Source organism: Vanessa atalanta, chromosome 23 (assembly GCF_905147765.1).
Source record: "Vanessa atalanta chromosome 23, ilVanAtal1.2, whole genome shotgun sequence".
Lineage (NCBI taxonomy): Eukaryota > Metazoa > Arthropoda > Insecta > Lepidoptera > Nymphalidae > Vanessa > Vanessa atalanta.
In genome coordinates, this window is record NC_061893.1 from 6,276,197 (window position 1) to 6,294,790 (window position 18,594).

At 33.9% G+C, this 18,594-nt stretch overlaps 1 protein-coding gene across 3 annotated transcripts; it reads right to left on the minus strand.

Moving 5' to 3' along the window:
- Positions 1–1,744: 1,744 nt before the first annotated feature.
- On the minus strand, positions 1,745–18,564 carry LOC125073196 (phosphatidylinositide phosphatase SAC2). Of its 3 annotated transcripts, XM_047683921.1 has the most exons (19): positions 18,369–18,564; positions 17,883–18,268; positions 17,337–17,621; positions 16,899–17,083; positions 16,415–16,526; positions 14,189–14,261; positions 13,463–13,655; positions 12,571–12,736; positions 12,317–12,478; positions 12,077–12,147; positions 11,544–11,789; positions 9,923–10,064; positions 8,646–8,773; positions 8,011–8,179; positions 6,826–6,988; positions 6,168–6,274; positions 5,837–5,960; positions 2,792–3,588; positions 1,745–2,442 (listed from the first exon to the last, which is right to left on the minus strand). In XM_047683921.1, the coding sequence occupies exons 1-19, from the start codon at positions 18,493–18,495 to the stop codon at positions 2,341–2,343; spliced, it is 3,738 nt and encodes a 1,245-aa protein (XP_047539877.1). In that variant the 5' UTR covers positions 18,496–18,564; the 3' UTR covers positions 1,745–2,340. The 3 variants fall into 3 exon arrangements, with proteins under 3 accessions (XP_047539877.1, XP_047539879.1, XP_047539878.1); XM_047683923.1 differs by lacking the exon at positions 11,544–11,789 and having other exon boundaries at positions 9,941–10,064; XM_047683922.1 differs by lacking the exon at positions 11,544–11,789.
- Positions 18,565–18,594: the final 30 nt, after the last annotated feature.

An 18,594-nucleotide genomic window follows, 5' to 3' on the forward strand; every position in this document is an offset into this window, starting at 1 on the left:
GAAGCAATTTATAATGAATATGATTTATATGGTTAATTCGTTGGGGTCTCGATAGTAAAAAGTACAATCTATTAATACTATGGATAGTACATTATCAATAGATAAGATAGGAGACAGGAGTACATCAAATTTATAATAATTAAATCTTTCGAGTATAATTTCCTATTATTATTATAATACTGTCGTCATTTGCGACCACTAATGAGGTAATAAGCGATAATTGAATCAATTTATATTAATAATTTTCAATATTTATTTGAGGAAGGAGATACAATTTGTAGGCAGACTTTTAGTCATTTCATTTCTTATTAATCGACTAATACTTTTCACATTACTATCGTTTTTAATATTTTATAACTTTACCTTTATATCATATTACATGTTCCTTAATTAAAAACTGGGTTCTATTAAAATTTCGCTGTTTTAATTACATCGAATAAAAGTCGGGCAACAAATTGTCTATCGTGTTGGACATATAGTGATAGTTTAATATTAAAAGTGTAGAAAATCAAGTGCTTTAAAACTAGCAACGATATATTTAAATTATTAAAATTGGAATTACAACTAATCATCAATACGGAATGTCATTTAGCTAAAAGCTATTAAACTATTAAAACTCGTTTAACCCTGACAAGTCTTAATAAATAACACAACGCTACTCTCTGGTCTATTCTGGCAAACTTGAGAAACATTAATATTACGAGAGGAACACAGTATGCAGCCTATACCAACCACAGGAGTGAAGATAAATAAAACACGTTAAAATTGTTATACAATCGAACATATTGAATAGTCTATCATAATCATTACGGATTCGCGGAAAAATTCCATTTCAATGATGTTGAAGTGTTTTTACTGACTATGAATATAAGCCGGCCTCTGGCGCTCTGGGCTGGACATGCATTCGGTGTCCTTTTATATGACCAGGACCGGACTGGAAAAGGTCAATGGCCCTTCGAAAAATACATGGGAGCATCTTTTTTCGTACGTAGAGAGCGTATTTGCAGTGTGATTGAGGACCGATTCTAACGATATGAATAGAATATTGAGTGTACGTAGAATGGGAGGCAGGACACTACAGATCTTAGCACTCCCCCCCCCCCTTATTATTATATAGTAAATAGTTTGAAATATGTAAATCTTAATTTTGTTTATCTTTACTCCTTCGTCGATTGAAATGGGCTACAGATAAGATAATTTAACATTCAAATGGTTATATTTTTGATAATACATCAACTAATATAATCAGAAATAAAATAGCCTTTAACTATAAATTTTAGGCTATATTATTAATAATAATTATATATAGAGCTATTAACTCACGAAGGCCCTCCACTCCATTTCAATTAGTTATTACTATCGGTATGAATGTCGGACGCGCAAACAGGATGTCTTAGTGTGCGTGAGTGGACTGAGCATTGAGACAGCGAAAAAAAAAACAAATGAGTTTTTAAGTTAAATTTATTGAATGAAAAACTCATTAATTTAACTTGGAAGGTCGAGACTTGAGTGAATAGTTCTATAATATTATGTGTCATTGCATTGGTATTCATAGATTTTAAACTAATATTTACTTTCGTGTCAAGTTGAGATGTATACATAATTATGATCTAATAGTTTATATCAAAATGATTGATCGAAGAACTTAAACCATAAGTCATTTTTTTTAATTTATTGAAAATTGAAAAGTAATTATTTTATAAATTTAGAATAATTTAAAGTTAAAATTTAATACATTTTATACATAAATCACAACAATCTCAACTTGATACTTTGGTAATTTTCAAATAGCGATTATCATCAATCGAAGCATACATCACTATAACACCGGTACCATTCAACCATTCATTCAAACGACTGTTCGTTTATTCAAATGACGGTCACAGATAACGTTACAACGTACGAGATAAACTATACAACTGCGATTATTCTGCTACATATAACTCGACATTAATGGTTAAATCGGATGTCTGGCACCAGCATAACATTCATTTAATTCGATATTACTAATTACATAACAATTTCTTTCTAAATTACTGGAACTCGTCAATGTATTTCTAAGTTAACTGGTATGTTTAATAATATAATAATAATAATTATTCTAATAATTGAACTAAGCAAAGGAAAATGACTCTTGCTGTAATATTTTTCAAGCGCCTACGTATTATAACTCCATAACGTTTTTTTTAAGCCTTAAATTGCATTTACTTAAGGCTGTATTAATACTTATTTTGTGACTGGTATTATTATTTAATGATAAATTACAGTACCTTTTATTTATGGATTTTTTTTTATACTGGTAACATCACTTTTTTGTCTTGTAAGTACTGGCTGAGTTGTTTAGAGGGCAACGAGACGAGTGTTGCATCCTTGCCATTTTTCTTGTAACTTCTTGTGTTCTTCGTATTGTTGTTCGGATATATGTTTAATTGTAGCTGAGCCCTGTAAATTGAAAAATTAATAAAATATAAAAAACTTAAGTTACATTGTAAATGTCCCATTGGTGTCATTCTTTTCATTTAAGTTTTCGAGCTTATTGTGTAAGTAATGTAAGTGGCAGATTATCATCCGCTACTATATACCAAAACATGCAATTTTCACCTTCGAGCACGAGGTGAATTATTGTTAACGTAAATTAGGCACACGAAAAGTCAGCGATGCTTTCCAGGTTTGAACTACGCGTTCTAATCACTGGACCGTTTCGGTTCTCATAAATAAAATGCACATAATGTATAACAGTAGATTAAAATATAAGGATAAATGTACTATAATTTACAAAAAATATTCATACCTTTATCTTTCTGGGATCCAAATTAGCCCCCAAAGATTGCACTCCCTTTGCCAGTTTAGAAAACGGCGATAGTACCATTTCCCGAGTCGCACTCGATACGGGACTGGCGATATTCTTCAACTGCCGCAAAGCCGACTCACTGTGCGATTGAGCAATATTCAAAGTTATTTCGTGCTGAGAATTTGAACGAACATGATAATTGACACCTTCTGGAACGTTCTGGCTTTCCTCGAAGTTAATAAACCCAGAGCTTTGGGACAACTTTTGGGACAGCATCAGAGAATTCGGAGGTGCAGGTTTGGTAGAAGTTCCGTCAGATTCTATTTGGATTTCTGGCGTTATAGATTCCGTATCGAATGGATTCTTTTTGGCCGTATTACTGGGAGTTTTCAACGACTGTTTCTCCTTAACAATCGATGTGCTCGTTTCGACGACTTCCTCATGTGGTTCTATTTTGGAGGAATACAGAGGATTTTCTATCAAATCGCAGTCGTTCTCGTCCTTTCTCTGCTGGTCACCAATATAGTGTTGCATGTTCTCAAAATTGTCCAACGTTGGTTCAAATATATTCGTCCTGTTTTCGTCATCGGATGAGTAGTCCGAGCTCATTCCGTCCGAGAGACTACCTTTCTTTTTGTTATCGTTTTTATTTTGGCCCAAAGTAAATATTTTCTTCGTGCGGGAAGCGCTTTGATCGAACTTTAGTTGAAGGCTCGGCCTTGCTCGCGCATTGAGAGAGTGACTCAGTTTATTGAGTTTGCTGAATTGCTCTGACATGTTGTTTAAGGCTTTTGATCCTGTTGAAAAAATATAATTAATATTTTTTTTATTATTATAATGATAAAAATTTAGACCAAAACTTTGACGTCTATTAAAGACACAATTGGTTACCTTGCCATTTGCTCAACTAGGGATCTAAAACACAGTAAGATATATTAACCATGCACTATGCACAACATACACACATACAAGGTCAATGTGCGTTGGGACCCAAGAATGTTATCCTTTGTGCCTATAATTGCATTGAATCACTGAAATAGTCACAGAATCTAAAGAGTGTGTACGTCATACTCAGAGGAGCATAGATAAAGCCATACGATCAAGCGTCGGTCTAAACTAGCAATTTATTCAAAATATAATTACATATATTTTCATAGTTTATTTTTTGTGTCATTCATTGTATTGTTGTCACTTAAATTGTAATTTAAAGTTTCTTCACATAACAATTTCACTCTATATACCACACCATAAATCTACTAGTTACCCCCTCACTACCCTCCTACCCCCTACACTCATCAGATATTCCACCGCCATATGGTTAATATTTCCTACAGAGCCGTTGTCTATGGATGGTGGTGACCAATTACCATCGGGTGGCCCATATGCTCGTCCGCATATCTGTACCATAAAAAAATAATACATATATTTTTAGGGGATGTAGAAAACGAACCATAACTTCATGTACCCAAATTTAATCATAAGGTTTGGGATTTTGTGGTTTAATATATAACTTTGTACTTTAAATAATACCAATAAATGTAAAATTGTATATTTTTTTCTACTGCCATTTGCTTATTTCCAAAATTTACAATTACTTTGTAATATAATTCTCTGTAAAAATAAATAACTAACAGTTTTAGAAGACGAATTTGACATCCTCGAACTTGTATTGCTTGACCATGGCTTAAACTTCACCAACGGCCGTGGAACGAAACGCAGTATTTGATCCAACACAGTACTAGTTACTGATGTTCCATTCGTGTCTAAGATACGAAGTATTAAATGATTACTGACTACTAATTGAACACATTTATGGATTAATTTAGGGTTTGATCGTCAGTTATATAAAAATATGTATACCTATGTCCTTACTTAAAGTTTAAGCTTGCTTTATACCTAATTTCATCAAATTCGATTCAGTGGTTTGGACGTGAAAGAGTAACAAACAGACAGAGGGTACTTCCGCATTTATAAAACTAGAATTAATTATTTCAGGTATAATATAAAAAATAAAATAATTGCAATATTTTCATCATGTTTTCCTTCCTAGCAATAGTAGCATACCATACCCTGGATGGCGCCGGGTTCCAAGACAGTTGCTAACATTGCCTATATACAATATATATATATCAACCTAGTAAGCATAGTATAGTAAACATACTCCTAAGAAATTGCATCAAATTCTGTTCAGTGGTTTGGCCTCGAAAAATTAACAGACAGAGTTACATTCGCATTTATAATATTAGTATAGAAAGTCAGAGCCTACTAGCTACAGTGATTTATATATGTATTATATACGTATATGTGTTATTTTATTTGGTATGTAATCAAATACTCATAGCATCACATTACACTTGGTAAGAAATGTTTGACTCAATGTTGTCAATGTTTTTTCAGTTATATTTAATCGTCAATCAAAAATCAAAAAATCAAAATACCAAAGTAAAGCTACCACCGGTTCGGAATGTAGATTCTACCGAGAAGAACCGGCAAGAAACTCAGAAGTTACTCTTTTTCAACATCTAAAAATACAGTCGTGTTAGTTAAATACAATTATATATGTATGTTATGTCTCCTGCTTGGAAGTCAACAAGCATTAACTCCACGTTTTTTTGTCATCTATATAATCTTGTATCGAATAATATGCCTTCTTTATCGATGTATTTTTTACAAATTACTTGAATCTATGAAACGGCAAAGTTAAAAATGTCTGCGGAGTTTTATTATATATTATTATCTACGGATACCTAGTAGATAATAGCGCATTGGTAGCACTAGTCTAGTGATGTAAAAGTAGCAGGTTCGAACCGATCCCGAAGGTTGTTGTCGTACGCATCTCCTTTAGCTTTACGCTTTATTGGAGGCATGATTATTAGTTATGTTATTAGGAGTATTAGTTAGTTAGTTGCTTAGAAATGTAATCATATTATCATTAATATCAATATCATACTTCCTTATCTATTCAGTACTATTAATAATACCTGATCGTAACAAAAACATATTTAGATATTGGTTTGATTGTACGTTGTGATCTGAGTAACTTACCGACGCTACGAATGTCTGCCACGAGTTGTGTCTCACTGACGTTGCGCGTGAGGGTCGGCAGGCGAGAGAGATCCAGGTACAGAGACGACCTGGCACCGCCGGACGCTCCTTGTGTCGGATGTATCTGATTAATTAAAAAGTTTTTATTATTTACAAAAATAGTTAATTTACAACAGTTTTTCACTATTGTAATAAAAAAATAATCATATACTACCTCTGTGTGTATGTATATATATATTTAAAAACGATGAATAAATAACAAACAAATATATGTCCATATCATTTGATACTTGCGTCTTAAATAAAAATAATATCAGTATCAAAGTGTTACCTTGGATTTTCTCCTTTCTAATTTAATACCATCATGGAACGGTATGTTCGGTAGCTTAGCGACGTCACGAGCGACCATCAACGATTCGCAAATGGAATGCAATGATTCTGAAAAAAAAAATAATAAATTAAATCTTTAGTTACTTTAAAATTTCTCTCTCTCTCTCGTCTCACTTTGTGGTCAATGTAAAAGACGTATTAATAATAATAACCATAGCGTATTTAGGAATAATGCATCAATTGAGACGTTGATAATTGTCCATGATATGATTATGACATACTTCCTTCTCTCCTCACTCTCTAGTGTAACGAACTACTATCCTTCTCCTATCCTACAAATAACATCACTCACCCCTTGGCTTGTGTTCTTCAAGTGTGTGAAGACCAATGGAGCGCTCCCAAGAAGAAAGTGTCTTCGAAAGTAAGAGCCCGGATTACGAGGTAACAACTCTCCTTTTTACTCATCTTAATACAGTCCACTTATCTCTCGCGCGTACAATAACTTTATGCCATGTACACGCCGGTGCGTAAAGTAGTAGACTTTAGTTTGCTTTCGTGTAATAAGTAATTGTGAGTCAAAGGTGTTTCTCAAATATCGAGTAGGGCTGGTATGACGTCATCATAGGCTAGTCTAAATCCGTGGTACACAATGTTCTTACCAATCATTTCGTCCTTAGTGTTGATAACGACGGCCATATTATTGAAAAACCGAAGCGTCGTCGACCGGAACATGTGGAAGTAACCCGACTCGTTGTTATAAAGGTAGTTGATTCTGATGCAATGCACGGGCTCCGTGTTGCTCTTGCGACCCACGCCGAATATCTGAAAGTAACTTTATAGTTTACTTACAACTCTTCAGCAGTTAAAATTTATTTTTATATAATTCCGATTCATTATTTTCTCATATCAGTAATGGAGCAATGACAATAATTTTATTATTGTCATTGCTCCATTACTGTATCAGTTAGTTGTGGCAGCACCGAATTTACTTTCAAAAGCCAAATTCAAAATATTCTTTATTAAGTATCTGAATGTCAGAGGATAATACGTCACGTGTATCCACCAAACCTTATTTGAGCAGCATGGTTGAGTGACCTCCAAATCTTCTCAAAACGAAGAAGCCTGAGTCTAGCAGTAGGACGTTTATAGGATGTATGTTTTATATTTGGTGGTAGGACTTTGTGCAACCCGTTCTGGGTAGGTACCACCCACTCATCAGATATTAAACCGCCAAATAGCAGTACCCAGTATGAGAGTTTGAACGTTGAGTGAGCCAGTGTAACTACAAGCACAAGGGATATAGCATCCTAGTTCCCAAGGTCTGTGGCTGTAGCGTATTTAGGTGTATGCGTACGTTGAAACGTCTATGTTTTGTCTATGGAATGATTTTGACGTATGACGTACTTCTTTTTCTCTCTTCCCTTCTGGTGTGAGCCGCGGTAACGTGTGTTATGTGAGTGCGCCGCGCTTTTGAAATTAGCTTGTGTAACGGACTTATCCTTCTCCTATAATATCACCCATCCCTTTGGCTGTGTTCTTCGAGTGTATGAAGACCAAGGGAGCGCTCCCAAGAAGAACGTGTCTTCACCGAGCCCAGAGTTTTGAGGTAACACCCTTTTATAACAAAAATACAGTCCACTTTTCTCTCGCGCGTACAGTGGCGCATTGACGATGTATGGTCAATATTTCTTACAGCGTTATTGTTGCGGTGGTGACCACCTCACCCAACCTCAGCATAGTTATTGCTATTACTGTCCCTTCCTTCAAATTGGTTGTAAAGTGTGTAATTGTAGACGTGACAAAGAAAATCACGTGTTTGACTTGATTATATTGAGTATTATTACCGTTGCACTAGAGTCCAAAGTGCCGAGTTCCACAGACGTGACGTCACACAGCGGTACCCTCTGCACTGAGAGTAAGCGGTCTGAAGTTTCATCGTAATCCGTCACGTAGTACGCTTCGCTTGTTAACACTAATACGCTATCCATTTCGGTCTCCTGAGGGTCACCAGTACTGAAAAAATAATTACATACACATTTTAAACGAACCGCAAATCATTGACATGTATTATGATAATTTAACTTTGCCGTTTCATAAATTCAAATCATTTGTAAAAAATACATCGGTAATGAAATCATATTATTCGATAGAAGATTATATAGATGATAAAAAAAGCTTGGAGTTAATGCTTGTTGACTTCCAGGCAGGAGACATAACATACATATATAATTGTATTTAACTAACACGACTGTAATTTTAGATGTTGAAAAAGAGTAACTACTGAGTTTCTTGCCGGTTCTTCTCGATAGAATCTACATTCCGAAGCGGTGGTAGCTTAACTTAATATAGTTTGTTAAATGACGATTCAAAAGTGCTTGTAAAAGCCTACTTGAATAAAGTATATTTTGATTTTGATATATTATTATATTTATTGCTATTTATTTATTACGATATATCATTACACATCATCAGTACTAACTGTGGGTCCGCATCAATGAGCCCCCACGAGCCGAGCACGGGCTCCGTGTCCACGAGCAGCTTCTTGCAGTCGTCGATGAGGGACTTCACGTGCTGGGCCATCGCTGCGGTGTCTGGGGCGGACTGGTCCTGAATACATCATTAGTTTATAAAAACATCTTAATAAAAAATAAGTGTAAATACTCTTTGGTACGGCTTTGTGCAAGTACGTCTGGGTAGGTTCCACTCTCTCATTGTGTTTTTTCTCATTCAAGTCTAGAGGTCATGGAAACCACTTATAGTTAAGTGGCCCATTAACATAATCACATACTGATTTAATAAAAAAAAAATTGTTAAAAAGGGTAATTAGTGAATTTCTAAATTGGTCATTATTGGTCTAGGATTCAAAACCAAAGAGGCTTTACATTAGATTAAATCATACACAACAACCTTTCAAGAAATAAAAATCACCTTAAAAGAATAAACTAGACTTATATTGCGGTAATAAAACTTTCTACTAAAAACACAAACTAAAAATAAGTATCACTATGTAAATATTAACATATAAATATAATTAATGAAACCAAACACAAATGGCCGCTACTAATCTATCATAGACAAAAGCTTCTAGACTACATAACTAGATATATATCTACAAATATGTATCAAAAACGAAGCAAAGCGTTGATAAAAATTGATTACAAGCGGATTGATCGTATCAGTTACAATAAGTAAAAACTTTGATTCCGTTGTATTCAAATTTAAGCTTTATGGTTTTGAAATTAAGATTCAATCAGGCATTTTCATTGAGCAGTGTGCTAAGCAATTTAACTAAAGTGTTCTTAGTATTTTAAGTCAAAAATGGCTCGTTTTAAATATCGCATCTATTATTTATCGTAAGCTCTATTATTATAACAATTAAGGTCGTTTTTCCCACGCAGTTTTATACATGTAATTTAACAACTCTGACCGCGACATACTTTTTTAATTTTATGATGATGGCTTTAGACGAAAACAAACACGACAACATTCGAGCTGTGTGCCCAACAGTGGGAAGTTTATGTTATTTCAACTTCACGGGCGTTGTCACTTTTAATTGAAAACTATCAAAAGAACCTTTGGAAACATGTCATGTCAAACCCGGGTCGTTTTCCATTAGATTTAAGTCTTAGATAAAAACGAATCGATTATTTGGTCGGTACTCTGTACCCGTTCTATAAATCGAGACTGCATACACAAAACTAAACTCTATATCGATACGAATAGAGTATATCTGAGCAAGCGGTTTCATGCACGCACATTGTACATATTGAGCACCTTGACCGAGGTGTACTTGGTGCAGTCGGGCACGATGAGCTGTTCGGGTATGGAGCGCGACTCGCCCGTCATCACGTCGATGGCCACCTGGCGGAGCGCGTCCTTGAACGTCGACAGGTAGTATCTGGAACAAGCGACATCCTTAAACGATCTATTGGTAAGCCGAACACTACCCTGGAATGGATTATTAATTAATTATCAACATTCGTAAATTTCTATTTTATTATTATTAACATTTTCAACTTAATAAGAGACCAGCTGCCTCGTCGGTGTAGTGGCTACTTTGTACGGTGTAGGTCACCTTACCAAAATACCTGGGTAAAGAGGTTATACTGGATTTTTTTTTTCAAAAATATTATCCATTTGACAAGAGAATGAGTGAGATGAGTGAATGAAAAAACATAAAGTGCATCTAGGTTAAACACACACTCGTGTAAAATATGTCCTGAGCTGTTATTAATGATTGAAATAGGCTGAGCGTTATATTGTATGTATTGTGTTAAATCTCTCTAAAATAACGATCACATACACTCTAAAAAAATAATAAGACCTATGACGTCATCATGGTATCAGTTTTAAACTAAGCGTGAAAACAAATGATCACATGAAATATTCAAAACTTTCAAGGTTTTTAAAATCCGAAGCAGTAACGGCGAGGTAACGCAGATAATGACGTGCAAATATATTTAAACATATTTGTGAGTAACATATTACTATTATTACTAAGTCAAATTAATTTCGCCGACCATTCTCACATATATTTACAACTTTTGTAACTGATTTGTTTATCTGAATGCGTATTGTTTAGCCAGGAAAAAAAATAACGTGTCAAAAGTTAAACTACATGTTTCATTTTATAAATACGTTTATATAATTACTTATAAAAACAACAAAAAAACGAACCAACTAAGTGGAATGGTTATTTTAAACATGGCCTATTAAATATTGTAAGCTAATGTCAAAAAAGCATTGATAAATAAGGCACTCAATACAATATTATAATAAAGATAAAAAAGCGTGGACTTAGCATTTGTTGATTTCTAGGCAGGATATATAAAAATTTAACTGTACTTCATTGACATATCCTGTAATTGGAATGGTGGTAGTTCTTTTCGGTAGAACCTACTTTCCGAACCGGTGGTAGCTTTATATTTAATTGAACACTAACATGACGATTCAAAAGTGATTTGATGATCCTACTTGAATAATAAATATTTTGATTTTGTGTTGTATTAATAAGAAGATATTAATCAAGAATTATTTTTTGTGTCTGTTTTTAGTTGTGCTGTTGACGCTACTGGCCCTTACAGCGTCACGTTGGGGCGAGTACTAGACTCAGCCTTAGAATGAGAACTGTTTTTAGTACATTATATAGCAGAGCTATTAGTAAATCGCGTAGAATATATAAATCTAAGATTCGTTTGTCTTCGCTCCTTCTTAAATTATATATTATTACATATTAATATTTTTGAAGTCCGACGTAATATTTAATAAATTCTGTACAACAAAATCGATATCATTATCTGCAGAACCTAACCATAGAAATGTTAAAAATGTGCAAAAAAATCAATATACAGAAATCAGGACTATACACGAGACTGACCTCCCCAATGTGTACGTTATTTCAAGCGAAACCATTTCGCCGGTCAATGTATGTCCGAAATACGACGGCATCATTTCTAACTTTGGTCTCTCGGTGTCGATATTTTCGAACACCATTAAGGAAGCGGTCTGAACGTCGTGCCACAGATTATCTATTTCGTCTATGGTCGTTATACTGACAGGCTGACCGAGCGCGATATCTATGGCGCATTGTTTTATTTTGTCGTTAAAGTGATGTAACAGGAATCTGAAGAGCAAATTGTACTCTTAGAAAAATACATATTTTTCTAAGACAAATTTTTTTATCATTCAATAAAAATTGTCTTAGAAGATGCTATATTATGAAAAAAAGGAATCATATAAATAATATATGATACGTTTTAGATATACTTTACTAAAGTTATTTTCGTATATAGGTTTGTGGCTTGTGTGTGTAATGTTTCCTTGTTTAACGTTTTAATTTCATAAGAATGACTCGAACGACTTTATCCTCAAGTTCAGTTTTCAATTATTTAATTACTAATCTAGACTCACCTATTCGCTGAAGCTACGCCATCTTTCATCATTCCGGTTAATTTTCTCTCCCCGGTGCGCGTATAATCACCCTGGGACAAAATGATACGTAAACAATCAAAGGAAAAAAATAAAAAGTTTACTTCATTGAGTCCAACATAATAAATGGGATGCATTAAATTAAAATTCATAGGTTTAATGTCTGGCTACGGTTTAAGCATTTCGTCGATCATGCGTGCGATAAAGAGAGGCAGTGCGCACCTTGAGCGCCTTGGTGCCGGCGTACTGGCGCGACACGAGGTCGCCGCTGTCGGCCCACATGGCGAGGAAGGCGAGGCGCAGCGCGGGCGGCAGGCCGCAGCCCGGCGCGCCCAGCCCCAGCCGGCACAGCTGCAGCTCCAGCACGAACTTCGCGATGCCCGTCTGCGAACCGAACCGTCTCGGTGCCGAACTAACTGGACCAGTTGCTTCGGAACAAACAGCCAAGGAATACGCGTTTCGAACGCATCTCGTACCTGCACGACGTTGGTCCTGTCGAGGCAGTCGATGCAGTTGACGCGAAACACGCCGTTCTGCGTGCAGATGAGACCGCGATCGTCCCTCCAGCAGAAACGCATCTCGCCGATGATGTCGGAGATCGCATTGATCAGAATGCCGACGTTTTCGTAGTGCATTCCGCGACTAAAAGTCAAATTAGTTACATCAATGACTCGACTCAAATATGATCGAAATAAACTTTTCTAAACTTTTCATTTATAAAAACCTTCTCAGGAAAACTTGAAATGATACTTTAGTGGCGATGGAATTTAAACCATTAATTAGAGTCCCCCTTAATTAAACAGTTTTCACGATTGCTTAACAAAGACGGAAGCGTTTATTATTTTTTATGAAAATATCTAAATAGTAAAAAAATAAAGCCTCATCTCCTTTTTAGAAGAAGATTTTTGATGCTAATTACACCACGCTGCTACAATTAGGTTTGGTCGATTCAATATTCGTATATCAGTATAATGACAGTGGCATGACGCCAAAGGACGAGAACTAAAGCTTTCCCAAAATATTAAAAAAAGGGAGAAAGTTAGCGCTTTTAATCTATATATTTAAGGTATTGAGAGATATAGTCCATAATGTTAATGTATTAAGACAGTTGAGTCTGTGCGCCCCGATAGATATGTGTGGCGGAGACATCGACCGTCGTTGCTAGCGCTGCCCAACGGACGAACCAAGTTGCTCGAGGAGGCGCCACTAACGCGCACGCTACGTACCCTCAACGTCATAGCCGACAGGGTAGATATATAACGTAAACTTCATTTAAATATCGTTAATAAACGTGCTGTAATGTCGAATTAGGACAACCATGTCATGCAATGATATGTATACAGTTTTGTATTATAAATAAATTCATACCAATACTCGTGAAAATCGAAGGTCGCGTAAATGATGTCCGGACTGTTGTACTTGAGCACGTGGTTGCTGTACGCCTCCCAAATGATTTTCTCCCTCCCTTGTTGTTCGACGAGATTCACGATACAGACTTGCTTGTAAGTTTTAAGTTCCTCTTCGAAATGTTTCTTGAAAGCCACGTGAGATTCCTCCTCGGCTAAGGTTAGAGAATTTATTGGTAAAATTATTTACAGGTATTGTTGTTAATTGATACAAAAATACGAATTTGGATTCTGGTTCATTTTTTGATTATAATGAAAGAACTTAATCGAAATTATATTTTCAAATTTAAATGGGTTCAACCGACAAGTATTAAACTCCCAGCAAAAAAAGAACTTTTCAAATCAGTTCATTAATGACGGAACACTGACGTAATTTTTTTTATAAAAATAAATCAACAAAATAAAACCACCTCCTTTTTTGAAGACGGTTAAAACTGTTCGAATCGTTTGTAACTTTTAAAGGATCGATCGACCTATGTAATTATATTGATAATTATATAACAATTCAGTTTCTATAATAAAATATATTATATCAGTGTTATTTTCATTGCATCATTTTCTAAGTAAAACTTTTTCATGCGACAACATTTATGATCAAAATACAATCGATGTAGTCTCGCTTTTTTCATTAGTCTGTGGATGTACCTAAACATCACAATAACACAAATACCAATTATATTACACATACTTCTATCCAGACGCGGTGGAGGACGAAACTTGTAGTCGGGTTGGCTCCAGAATATTGGCACCGATCCACGGACCTTGATATGTTAAAAATTATATGCATACATTATTATTATTTTCTCGAATATTATCAAATATAAATATTTTAATTTCATAGAAAAGTATTATAGAGTCATTATAGACTCTTTAATACTTTTGTAAGTGAAAATAATACTTTTATATATATTTTTTGGACATATTGTTCTTCTAAAAATTTGATTAAATCGGGTCTCATTAATATTATGAATTAATAAATAATATATTATCATTATTGCAATACATTTCACGCATTAAGGAAGTATGCAAAATATATTTACATACTCATTCTCTAACTTTCCATAAATTCAGAACATATAGTAGAGTTGATTACGCGGCATCGATTGAAAAAAGAAAAAATATTTTAGAATAAAATCTTTTTCTTTTTACTATATAGTTAAATGATAAACAAGTAGTCGTAGTCAATGCACAGCCAAAAAAAATGATGTTCAGAAACTTAAGCATACATTTTTTTCATTTTTTACGAAAAAAAAACCGCTGTAGCTGATGTCATTATAAAAATATTCGGTGTTAACTTTTGCCGTGCCAGTAGCTTTCAATGGTGAATTGGTTCAACTCAGTATGTCCAATATGGTGGACGTGGACGTAAATGCACGCAGCCCTTGACAATATACATGTATATAGGTATATTGTTATATGCCCAATCGTTGATGATAGACGCATTCAAATATTCACTGAAGTATTATTTGGGACAGAAATTAAATTATTTTATTAGCTCAGCTTGTCCTCGGCCACAATTAACACAAAAATAACCTTATTTAATAAATAGATGTACTGGATTAGACCTACATACATCGTTAAAGATAACCTATCTTTAAAATAAAAAAAAATACAGTTCTAAGGTCAATTATACTTCTGTGAGTTTAATAATACATCTTTTTTTAAATTAAAAAGTATCTCGAGAAATCCTACATATCAATGTGCTTAGCAGTAATTTTAATCAGGCTAATTCCTAACAATTCACTTGATGGTAGGGCTTTGTACAAGCCCGTCTGGGTTTTGACCTTCTCATCAGATATTCTATCGCCAAACAGCAATACTTATTAATATCGTGTTCGGTCTAAATGGTGCGCAAGTGTAACTAATGGCACAAAGGACACAACATTTTAATTCCTAAGTCAATGGACGGCGGTGGCTAATTACTATCAGATTTCTCGTTTGCCATTATTAATAACTTTTTTTTTTTTATTTACATTTCAACATCCACGGGCTCACAGTTGCCCGTGCCTTTTTCCACATTTCATTTTTATTAATTTTGGCGTTATTTTATATTTTTGCTGAACATCAGCAGATCTTCGCTGGACTTCGAGCTTGTCGTCTTCTTAGAAGACGTGGCCCACACCGATTTTTTTTTTTTTCAATTTAAAATAATATATAAATAATCCATAATAAATATATATGATAAATATAATATTAACATCATAAAATAATAAAAATTATTAATAAAATTACATAATAATCTTTTCCATAACATAGTATATTAAATTCAAAGGAAACGTTAACGATATTACCCTCCGGGAGTTCAACCATCGTTGCGATGTAATAACTCATGACGATAATAATACTTAGTTATCGCTTTCAAAAAACGCCATTCAATTCTGACTTCCGCGCTAAATTAAAGTTTATGTATAAAATAAATGTAAATGAAATTGAATTCATCGCGGCACGCGTGTTGCGCATTTGGGTCAATTATACAGTAATTATATGAAGTCAGATCTCGTTTTTGGAGTTTGAGAAAAAAAACAAATCGTATGAAATGTTTTCACTTTTTAGGTCTTTGCCTATATTGAATTAAAAAGTTATAATAATTAATTATAGTAACCCATTTTTATGACTTTACTTAAATCTATTTTGAATATGTCAAGGGTTTCACAAGCACGGCGCCAATCGAAAACTCGAACATAAAAGTACTTATATTTTGGCAATCGACCAAAAATGTTCAAACAACTCTCGAATCAAAAGGCTTTTAAAAAAAGTAAGCTATGAGCATTCTTCTTTGAATATTAAAATTTAATAAAAATATATTAAAAAATATATAATTGAGATTTATGTCAAGGAGCACAGATAATTTATGTAAAGAAGAATTGTTAAATCCACGTACAACAAAAAATACTCTGCAATTAAACTGTCTTACCTGAACAAAAGACGCTCTGTGTATGCTATCCGAGCATATGATGGATACAATTTGCTCCGTTTCCACATAATTGGCAACTTTCCCTTCTGGTTCTATTCCCCGACGATTGTACCTTTGATGAAAATTTTAATTATAATTTTGAATTGATTTTTTATATGCCTTATAAATATTACTAGTGTTCACCCAATGGTCAAGAATCATTAAAGAAATTTCTAGAAAAAGATATGAATCTGAATGCTTCGTAAACATTTTTGCTACTCTCATTTCCATATATTATACCGTTGCATCTAAGCAAATAACAAAGAAATTTTGTTGACAAATAGAGAAATAAGACCAAAGAGAACTGCACTGTTTTGTTTCACCTATATATAATAAACTTAATTAATTAATTAAGCTTTATACTATAGAAATTATAGGATATATAAAGATTGCCAGAATACATGGAGTACTAAATAGTTACAATACCAATTTCAAATCAGTTTACCTAGTTCCAGCTTGATATCTTGACCGTCTCGATATAAGACCCAGGGTGAATTTCTCATCACATGTATTTGCATTAGACAATGATTCAGTATTCAACGGATTTGCATCTGGTGGTTCAACTGGTATTTGTGATAGGTGAACATATCCTTGTATTATTGGTAAAACCCATTGGTCACAGTTGGGACTCTGGGGATAGAAATTTTAGTATTTAATTGTATTAAACATGTGTTTTAGTCACCTTTAGTATCACTATATCAAAGGTATGCTGTGTTTTTAGTTACTCAAAAGTGTTTAAATTAAATTGTAATTAATACTCAGTGGTTTTATTTGATACTAAGTAAAGCATAAAATAATATCTATTCTTTTCCTCTTTATAACAAATTTATGTGAGAGAATAATATAATAATAATAAATTTCCTCAAATGCGTATACAATTTACCTCCAAAGCAATGATATCTTTGAGCATATGTTTGTTCCAGAAAAATCTATCATCCACATATTTCCACCATCTTGTTATGTCGGTAATTGGTTTTCCAGTACCTTCCTCAGTTTCTAAAATTTTCTCTATTTCATACTGTCGCTGCAAGCTGTTTGTTAAGTCAAGTGTTCGGGAATAGTAGAAACTATCAGAGTCGTCAAATATTTTATGGAGCTCATCTGTTAATCTCTTTTCAAAACGTTCTGCTATTTTAGGATCCCTCTGCTTTTTAACCGTTTGTTTTACCTACGATTGAATGCAAATATTCATAAAGAATTTATTAGTTCATCTGAAGATTATATAACAGCATTTAGCTTGGTGATGGAGGCTTTAGTTTCACTTAGACATAAGCTATTTGGTAAAAAAAATTGCAGGTGAGCTTTTACACCCACTACACAAAAGATTTAATACTTAATGAATGTAAATATAGATTTAAAGCAAAGCCTTTATCTCAATATTTGATTGAAATGTTGGAATCGTATAATTTTTTTTTCATGTTTTATTTACCTGAGTAGCAGCTTGTTGTGTGGTGGTTTTAATTGTGTTACTAACATTCTTTACCGCTCCTACAGTTTTATTTAAAAAGGCAGAATTTTCAAACAATCTTGCCCCCATTTTTCTACCGCTCCCTTTACTTGTACTCGCCATTATAGCCGCGGACCCGTGTTTCGTACATGGACATAATTCTAATTCCTGATTAGAGGAACCCATGTTAAGAAAACATATAGATTTTATTTTATATATAGTGTGGTGGAAGTAAATTTGGCCAACGGGAACACTTTCTTTTATTATCATAAGTCTCGGTTCGTAAATATTCGTATGTTCCACTTTCCCTATAATACCTTCTGTTATTCCTAAACATTCTATATCTTCGATATCTGATAAGTCCCATGCTAAAAATTAAGAAATTTATCATAAAAATATAACAATATAAAATGAGTAATAATAAATGAAGGACTCTTGAATTCAGAATATCTTGTATAAAGTACGTACCTGATCTCACTGAAAACGCTCCTGTTAACCGATTCCACCACAAACTTGACTCATTTCTAACAAATATATAGTATAATTCCGATTTAAACAATTCCATTTTTTTATTTTGCGTACAGGTCCTTAGCATATAATTTCATGATGTTTATTGTTATTGTAATTTGTATGAAATTTGACGTTTTTCAGGTGAATGGGGGAGGGGCAGACATTTTAGTTGATTGGCAAATTG

What these genes read in the sequence shown, in the direction of transcription:
- LOC125073196 (XM_047683921.1), bottom strand. Translation starts at nt 18,495, where the DNA reads ATGCTAAGGACCTGTACGCAAAATAAAAAAATGGAATTGTTTAAATCG. An exon ending in AGGTGCTCAATATGTACAAT is followed by an intron (nt 8,774 to 9,922) that starts GTGCGTGCATGA and finishes TGATGTATTCAG; the next exon opens with GACCAGTCCGCCCCAGACAC. An exon ending in GGCAGACATTCGTAGCGTCG is followed by an intron (nt 3,589 to 5,836) that starts GTAAGTTACTCA and finishes TTTTTTCAACAG; the next exon opens with GATCAAAAGCCTTAAACAAC.